The sequence below is a fragment of a genome, unplaced genomic scaffold, assembly GCF_019419815.1.
Source record: "Pyrus x bretschneideri cultivar Hongxiangsu unplaced genomic scaffold, Pyrus_bretschneideri_v1 Contig17, whole genome shotgun sequence".
Taxonomy (NCBI): domain Eukaryota; kingdom Viridiplantae; phylum Streptophyta; class Magnoliopsida; order Rosales; family Rosaceae; genus Pyrus; species Pyrus x bretschneideri.
The window spans coordinates 4816451-4824642 of record NW_025999468.1 but is presented as its reverse complement, the minus strand read 5'-3'; the positions used below and the strand labels follow the sequence as shown (position 1 = coordinate 4824642).

Here is an 8192-nt window from a genome sequence, read left to right as displayed (position 1 = left end):
AAAAAAAAAAAAAACCTTTATGTCATATTCAACAAGTGGCAGATAAAACCACATGCCAAAATAAGTATGTTTGGTTCCGATTAAAATTGTGAACATATTTTCCTTGAATTGGACAAATACTCAAATAGTGACTGCTTTTGCCAGGTCGTCTCCGTAAATTTGATCACAATTCAAGGGCATTTCCGTCTTCGCACACCCTTCCACTTCACTTTCACTGTGACTTCACAGCTGACGTTGCCGCGGCCAAACTAAAAACCGCCACCTTGTCTCTCTCTTTACTCCATCTTCCATTTCTAGAGAGAGAAACTTCGATTACAGGAAAGAGAGAAGGAAGGTATATATTTGAGAGTGCTAGAGAGAGAGAGAGAGAGAGAGAGAGGGGGGACCGGTCGCCATGCCAGCTCCAGAAGCAGACCGGCACCGGGTCAGGGCTCGACCGGCGGTCAGAACCCGAATCCCACTCCGGCAGCTCCTCCGAGTGGCATCGGTCGCGTGTGGAATCCAATTCGGGTGGGCCCTACAGCTCTCGCTCTTGACTCCGTACGTCCAAGAGCTCGGAATCCCTCACGCTTGGGCCAGCATCATATGGCTCTGTGGACCCTTATCGGGCCTTGTGGTCCAGCCCCTTGTGGGACACATGAGTGACCGCTGCACAAGCCGATACGGTCGCCGGCGCCCCTTCATCGTCGTCGGAGCGGCCTGCATCGCCGTTTCCGTTCTAATAATCGGTTTCTCTGCCGATATCGGGTGGTTGCTCGGCGACAGAGGAGGCGGCATCAGGCCCAGAGCCATCGCCGTATTCGTGTTCGGGTTTTGGATTCTGGACGTGGCCAATAATGTGACTCAGGGTCCTTGTAGAGCTCTCCTCGCTGATCTCACTGGTATGAACCTTCCATTTATTAAATTTGCCAACTTTCCTTTTTTTGATAAAACAATATATTTACACTGTGTGCGGGAATAAATTGGTATCGAGGTTTAAATTGCTCAGGAATACGTTAGACTGTAGTAAGAGACTATTCAATCTATTGACTTTAGTCAAATTTTAGTCAATTTTGGAATTTTTTTTTAAGAATTTTGCGGTAGTTTATAACTTTAACTTCAAATATGTATTTATATTCTGTGAAAAAATGCTGTTGAAAACTCATCATAAATTAGGTCTCTTATGATCTACTGGAGGCTGAAACTCTTATGACCTCCTGCACAAATATTGTGTAGAGACTATGTCTGCAAATGCTAGAATTTTGATTCGTTGCAGTCTTGCGGAGGTCTCTAAGAAAACCTAGAAATTATTGATGCATGGAGTGTGGTTGGTTCTTTTGAGGAACATCACTTAGCTGCCAATCTGCCGGAAAATATCAAATGCGCTTGATGTTCAAAGTTTCAAAATAAAAACCAGTAACACTTTATTTTCCTTCTTAATTTCTCTCTTGTTAGAAAAGGATTATCGAAGAACTCGAGTGGCAAACGCTTATTTCTCTCTGTTTATGGCGGTTGGCAATGTTCTTGGCTATGCAATTGGATCACTCAGTTACTTGTTCAAGGTTTTTCCATTTTCAATTACCCCAGCATGCAATGTTAACTGTGCAAACCTCAAGTCTGCGTTCTTCGTCGACACTGCCTTCATTGCAATTACTACATGTATAAGCATTTCAGCAGCTCAGGAAATACCTCTGGGTTCAAGTAACAGAACTACACCCTTTGCTGATGAAGGGCCAGGACAGTCAAGTCATATTGAAGAAGCTTTTCTCTGGGAGCTGTTTGGGGCTTTTAAATATTTCCCAGGGTCTGTATGGTTAATCCTACTTGTTATTGCTCTAAACTGGATTGGGTGGTTTCCATTTCTTCTTTTTGATACTGATTGGATGGGTCGAGAGATATATGGTGGCAAGCCAAATGAAGGGATAAATTATAGTACAGGTGTTAGAATGGGAGCTCTTGGTCTGATGTTGAATTCGGTTGTTCTTGGTATAACCTCTGTGCTGATGGAGAAGCTTTGCAGGAAATGGGGGGCTGGTTTTGTGTGGGGGATTTCAAGCATTCTCATGACTCTTTGCTTTCTTGCGATGCTTGTTATTACATTTGTGAACAAAAGTATTGGCGTTGTGGGCCATGATTCACCTCCAGATGGCATTGTGATAGCTGCACTGGCTATTTTTGCAATTCTTGGTGTTCCATTGGCGGTAAGCTTATATCTCTGGTTGAGTGCAATGGATGCCTTCTATTTGGCAATGTATGTTTCACTGTTAGAAGGCAAACAGGGCTAAATTTTGTGAGCAGAGTGCTTACGATGAATCTTTTGCTTTTGGTAACCAATGATTGATCAAGCATACTATAATGACAATTTTACATCAAAAGAATATAAAAATTTACTTCAGAATAAAATATGCTGCTGTCAGATGGGGGTGTCAAGTTGGGATCTCCTCTGTAAGAATTTGACCTATCTAGTAATAATTTTTCATTCAAAGAAAAGTCACCTTCACTTTTCTCTTTTGTTTTTGAAACATTTTGGGTGGATTTGAAAGTGTTATTTATCACTCTCTCTTTTGTTTTTTTGAACATTTTGTATGGATTTGAAAGTTATCTGTTGTTTTTGGAGGTCTTTCACTGCACAATTATTATGGAATGGCTATGCTTTGTGCGTGAACTTGGTCTATGAATCGAATTTAAATTACCAGAATTTTTGTTGCAGATCACATACAGTGTTCCGTATGCTTTGGTTTCTTCTCGAATTGAGTCTTTGGGACTTGGCCAAGGTGGGAATTTCTTTTACAGAAGGTGGTGTGGGTAAAAAGTTTTCGTTGGAGTTATAGCTGCAGGACTTCTTACATTGATGTTTGGTTCTTGTAGGTTTATCAATGGGCGTACTGAATCTGGCAATAGTAATCCCGCAGGTAAGAACACGCATTTTCCTTTTAGCAATGCATGTGTGCGCTTCTGTGTAGAAACTAAATTAACATGAAATGCGTTACTGGTATAAGGTTATATTTACACTTCTACAATCAGCAACCAAACATGAAGCAATACATGCACATATGTTTCACCTGCACCTTGTCCCAACTGTGGGGTTGTCTATGTGCATCCTAATTCTTTGTCATGTCCTATCATTTGTTATATTTTCATTTTAAGTCATATGTTTTGATATATTTCCTAATTACCACTAGCTAAGTTGTTGTTTGGTCTTCCTCTTCCCGTAGCACTACCTTCTATGTTCTATGTATAGTATACACACACATATGAGTTTGCTTCTTCAAGCCTATTAGCTCTGAAAATAAGCGCCACCTTTTCATGTTGAGCATCTCCTCACCTGGGACTTGTAGTCGCTAACCATTTGGTCGATTACGAAAAATCGATTTTAAGCTCTGTACCTTTCCATTGTTCTATCATGTGAAACATAGTCGAAATTGTTTTCTACTATCTCATTTTCGGACGAATTACTGACACAACCCAAGAAACAATACCCTGTTTCACAAAACCCCTTAAAACTGCTACTAGGATGTGATGGTTCAGCTGTTCAGGTATGGGTTGGTCCCTTATGCAAAGCATCGATGCTTGAGTTGAAGAGCATGGTTTGAAAAAAAAATCGTATTTATTTTCCCTTATTATAACAGTTACTCGATAATTGCAAGTGGTAGATTGCATTGTTGGCTAGGGCCTTCCTCTTCAACCCATTGTGTCTCGGGTTCAAACCCTCCTCCCTCCCCTTAGTATGGTAGACTAGTGTATAATATCGCATGTTATCTTCTTTGTTATATTGATTGAACTCCCATGGACTTCTCTGTGAATGACAGTTATCGTCTTTGTTATACTGGTTTTGATCATGAATATTTGTTTTTTGAGAACAGGTGGTCGTATCACTAGGAAGTGGACCATGGGATCAGCTATTTGGTGGTGGAAACGCTCCAGCCTTTGCCGTGGCAGGAGTTGCATCCTTAGCGAGCGGCCTGGTGGCCATCTTGGCTATTCCACGTTCTACTGCTCAAAAGCCCAGAGCTGTCACATGAGGTATTCTGTTGTACCTACTTTTCACTCTACTTTTTTTCGTCACCGAGATGGTAAAATCTCAAATAGTTGGGGAAAATTTGAACACAGCTCAATTAGTTGAAGTTCCTTTTGCTCTGGAAATTTGCTGCTTTCCATTTTTCTCTCTTAGATATTCAAATAATTTAAAGGCCCGCCAGCGAATATATGGATATTGAACTCAACTTCCACGTGAAGTGCTTCGGTTCAGCAAATTATACATCTGAGTTTCTACAACTTATTCAATTCCTGTTTGAAATTTATGATCATCTTCTGCTGGGCTCTTGGTGAAATCCCTATGTTAGAATCACACTAGCGATGGAGCCCGCGCGATGCTGCGGGTTTTTAAACCATATAAAACATGTTAAAAGTTCCATGTATATATATGATTTGCAATATTTACATACATGTGATTCATGTCTTCTTAACCATTAATAGAAAAAACTGAAAAAATGAAAGGCAAAAGGAATAGGCCTTTACATTCCTTTTCAATTTCTTTACCAAAATAATTGCAAATGCATATTAAATATTCAGCGGTAATTGAAATCACAAGTGTATACGTAATTCTAATGATCATAACAATACATCTTTGACCAAAACAATACATCATTTCGTTTCAAAAAAAAAAAAACAATACATTATTGATCATAACAAAGGTTCTAAATTCTAATGAAAACTTATATCAAAATTAGAATTAAGCAGTGTATTAAACAATAACGATAGCACAGCAGTACGAAAATGCTCTTATAAATGAATTAAAGAATCATAGATGTTGTGATGCCTAGCTTAGGGTAAGGTATTGGCATTAAGACTAACCAACAAAACAAATGATCAATGTTTAGAGGCGCTTACAGGGGTCTCACATCACAAAAGTTAGAGCATGCACCAAAATACACAGCAAATATCACAAAAATTAGAGAATGCCCCAAAATTTGAGGCCCAATTCTCTATTTCACAGAGGAGAAAAACCAAAAATAAAGGTAACAAAATCACAATTCTTTGCTAATAAAAATTCAACAATACAGTAACAAAATTACTGTAACTGAATATACCTCAAAAAGCCAACGGCAAAATTGCTCCCTCCAACGATCCAAATTTCTGAAATTCACAAACACAGCAAATCCATAGCAATTTGACATGCTTAGTACAATCAAAATTCACAGGAACAAGCAAACTTTGCGAGCTAATTAAATATTTACACACGCTGATTAGACACAATGCGCAACATTCACACACACAGTCACATACACAGTCACACGCACACCCGCACATACTGTGTCATACGTACACTGATTAGGCACACTGCATAACATGGTTCTCTCTTTTTAAAGTACTTCGTATTAGTTCTAATGTGGATAGTTCCTCAATAGCATCTGTCAATACTTAAAACAAAGAAAAAGTCACTCGATTTACCCTTCTAGATTGCATTTCAAGTTATACACTATACCTGAATGAATTTTCTAGATTGCATTTTCCATATGAATTCTCTGTTGGATATAATCAATTGATCAAAGTGGCCAAGCAAATCTTCATTTTCACTCCCTAAGGGTTGGGCTTATATCAAGAAATGAACTAAGCCCACCGCACAAAATGTGACCGGCCCAAACCCCAACCCAGCCTTAATGTGATGGAAGTGCTGTAAATAAAGCAAAATCAAGGGTCAAACCTGTGACTGTAGCAGTTCAGTCCTCAACTTTAGAATAGATCATGGGAAATCCATATAGAATGGGTGATGTTAATTAAAAAATTTTAAAAGATTTTAAAATCCATTCAAATTTAAATGTATTAAAAAAATTAAGATTGTGGAGGATTTCAATAAGTTGTGGATTTTGTGGGATTTGAGAGCTATAACCAAGACTAAAAAGAATCCAACCTCACCCCCTTAGGATTTCAAATTCTTCCACCACAATCCATTCAAATTCTTTAAAATCCATATGAATTTGTTGGAGTCCTTAATCCTCTTTAATCTTATAGAATCTATCATTTTTAAAATCCTTTAAAATCTTAGTTTGACTACACCCCCCTTAGAACAGGTGAAGTTAGACATTGATGTTTTTAGAAGTGTCGTGGGAAACAAGTTTGTCATAAAGTGATAGTTGTTCGGAGGTGGGTTGTCTGCCCTCCTATTTCCATACTCTTTCCATGCACTCCTGTTTGTGTGGTCACGGTTAAGCCACGTCAATATTTTATATTCGTATTACCTTTTGTCTTATTATTTCTATAAAAAATTAATATAAAATGTTGACATGGCTTAACCGTGATCACACAAGCATAAAGAAAGTATGGTGATGGGAGGGCAGACAGACAATCCACCTCCTAGTTGTTCGCGGACGCTGGCTGCGAAAATATGTTGATGTAATAGCTGATGTAATAGATGTCGATTCGTGCCCGGCGAGATAAGTTGTCTACAATTAGTGGAGAATTTCTTGAACGAAAATCAGTCCCATCTGCGGGATTGTGGCAAATTGCCATGGAAAAGTAGGTACAGCCTCTCTCAGCCGTGGATTCCGAAATTAATCCAACACTAATTTGCTGCCAACCAAAGAAACATGTTTCGGCTGTTTGAGAATTATTCGTCACGAAAATATCATATTTTACTTTCGGTCGAAGCTTCGATTGGGCGACGGTGGTCCGATGACAAGGTATTGGAATCTCATGCGTTTTGTGCATGGACTTTGTTGTATGAATATGGGTAAAATGAAATGTACTGATTCAAACCTTGATGGAGACAATGCCTTTTTATTCTCTCTGATTTTATTTTATTTTATTTTTGTTGGAAGTTTTCTTTCTTGTGATGGGTTTGCTGTTTATTCTCTTTTTTCCTGTTCTTTTTGTTTAAATTCATTAATATTATTAGTTAAATTAAAACTTATTTTCTTCTTTGTATCTGGACCTTGGAATAAATTCTTGCCTTCATTGCTTTTATCTGTCTGTCTGCTTTTAATCATCCGGTGCATTGTTTGCTAGACAGGACAGGCTTTTACAAGTATTAGAAAGAAAAGAAAGAGGGAAAAAGTAAAGTAAATCTCTCGGGCGCCATCCGTTTCACTATTGAAGAATATTTGGATTAGTTGCTCACGCGTGAGTGTGTCAAACGGCCGGGAATCGCCCACTCGCGCGCTGACGACAAAATCCGTTCAGTTTTAGATGTAAGTGTTGTTATGGTCCAAAATGAAGGTAGATTAATGAGTGCAGAGTGGTATGGGGAACAGAGTGGCTTCTGGAAATAAAAGAATTAAGCATGCAGAACACAAGGCCTTTACAGTATAGTGGTACATTGTTTTTGAGAGAGATTTAAGCGTGTCAGATTTTCCAGGAAAGGCAGGGGAAAAGCTCTCTGTGTTTTTTTTTAAGAGGAATATAATCTTTTTATTTCTAGTGTCAAATCCCAAGAAGTCCTATCATTGCAAAAATCCTCTCCCCAAAAACTTGCATTGGAATTTGTATATTTATTTTGTTATGATATGGGTGAAGCAGAGTCTTTTTTTTTATTTATTTATTATTTATTTTTATTTTTTGTGATCACTAATCTTTTTATTTAATATTATAATGATGCGTTTGACACTTACTATTACGTTCTAGTAGTATTCTTTTTTATATTTAACGTCAAATCTACAACTACGAGTGAGTGACTATACATTTCTAATCACTAAGTAACCAAAAGCGCACTTATGTGGTTGATGCCCCACCAAAATTTTGAAATTCCTTTTTTTTTTTTTTTTTTTTTTTTGTTGGTAACAAAAATTCTGAAATTCTTGATTGAGTGTAAGTATAAAAGTATAAATCCCCACTATAACGACAACTTGGGTTGATACAAACTGGTGGATTTGCATTTTGGGTGAGAGTGAATGAGACCACACTTCCCAATTAAGATGCTAAATTCGAAATGGGTTGGTTTTTTGCCAATTGGAAGGAAAACCATTTTTGTGTTTAAATGACCGTTCGTGCATGAATAATACACCTAAAAAATGACCCGTGAATCCTTTACATTTTTCATATCAAAGATTACAAAATGTGTGACAGAAGAATGTGACAAAAATCTATATTTTGTAAGAAAAAAAATACACACACAGATATATATATATATATATATATATAATATTTGTATGCATGATTGATCGGTAAAGTTGCAGTTGAGCAACTCTATGCATACCTTTTGGATTTTAATTTGCAGT

At 37.8% G+C, this 8192-nt stretch overlaps 1 protein-coding gene across 4 annotated transcripts; it reads left to right on the top strand.

The window, feature by feature from the left end:
- Nucleotides 1-325: 325 nt before the first annotated feature.
- On the top strand, nucleotides 326-7508 carry LOC103928205 (sucrose transport protein SUC4). Of its 4 annotated transcripts, none has more exons than XM_048581545.1 (6): nucleotides 326-881; nucleotides 1435-2180; nucleotides 2690-2753; nucleotides 2848-2891; nucleotides 3843-4002; nucleotides 6994-7508. In XM_048581545.1, the coding sequence occupies exons 1-5, from the start codon at nucleotides 395-397 to the stop codon at nucleotides 3999-4001; spliced, it is 1500 nt and encodes a 499-aa protein (XP_048437502.1). In that variant the 5' UTR covers nucleotides 326-394; the 3' UTR covers nucleotide 4002; nucleotides 6994-7508. The 4 variants fall into 4 exon arrangements, with proteins under 4 accessions (XP_048437502.1, XP_048437503.1, XP_048437501.1 ...); XM_048581546.1 differs by having other exon boundaries at nucleotides 6990-7508; XM_048581544.1 differs by having other exon boundaries at nucleotides 6985-7508.
- Nucleotides 7509-8192: the final 684 nt, after the last annotated feature.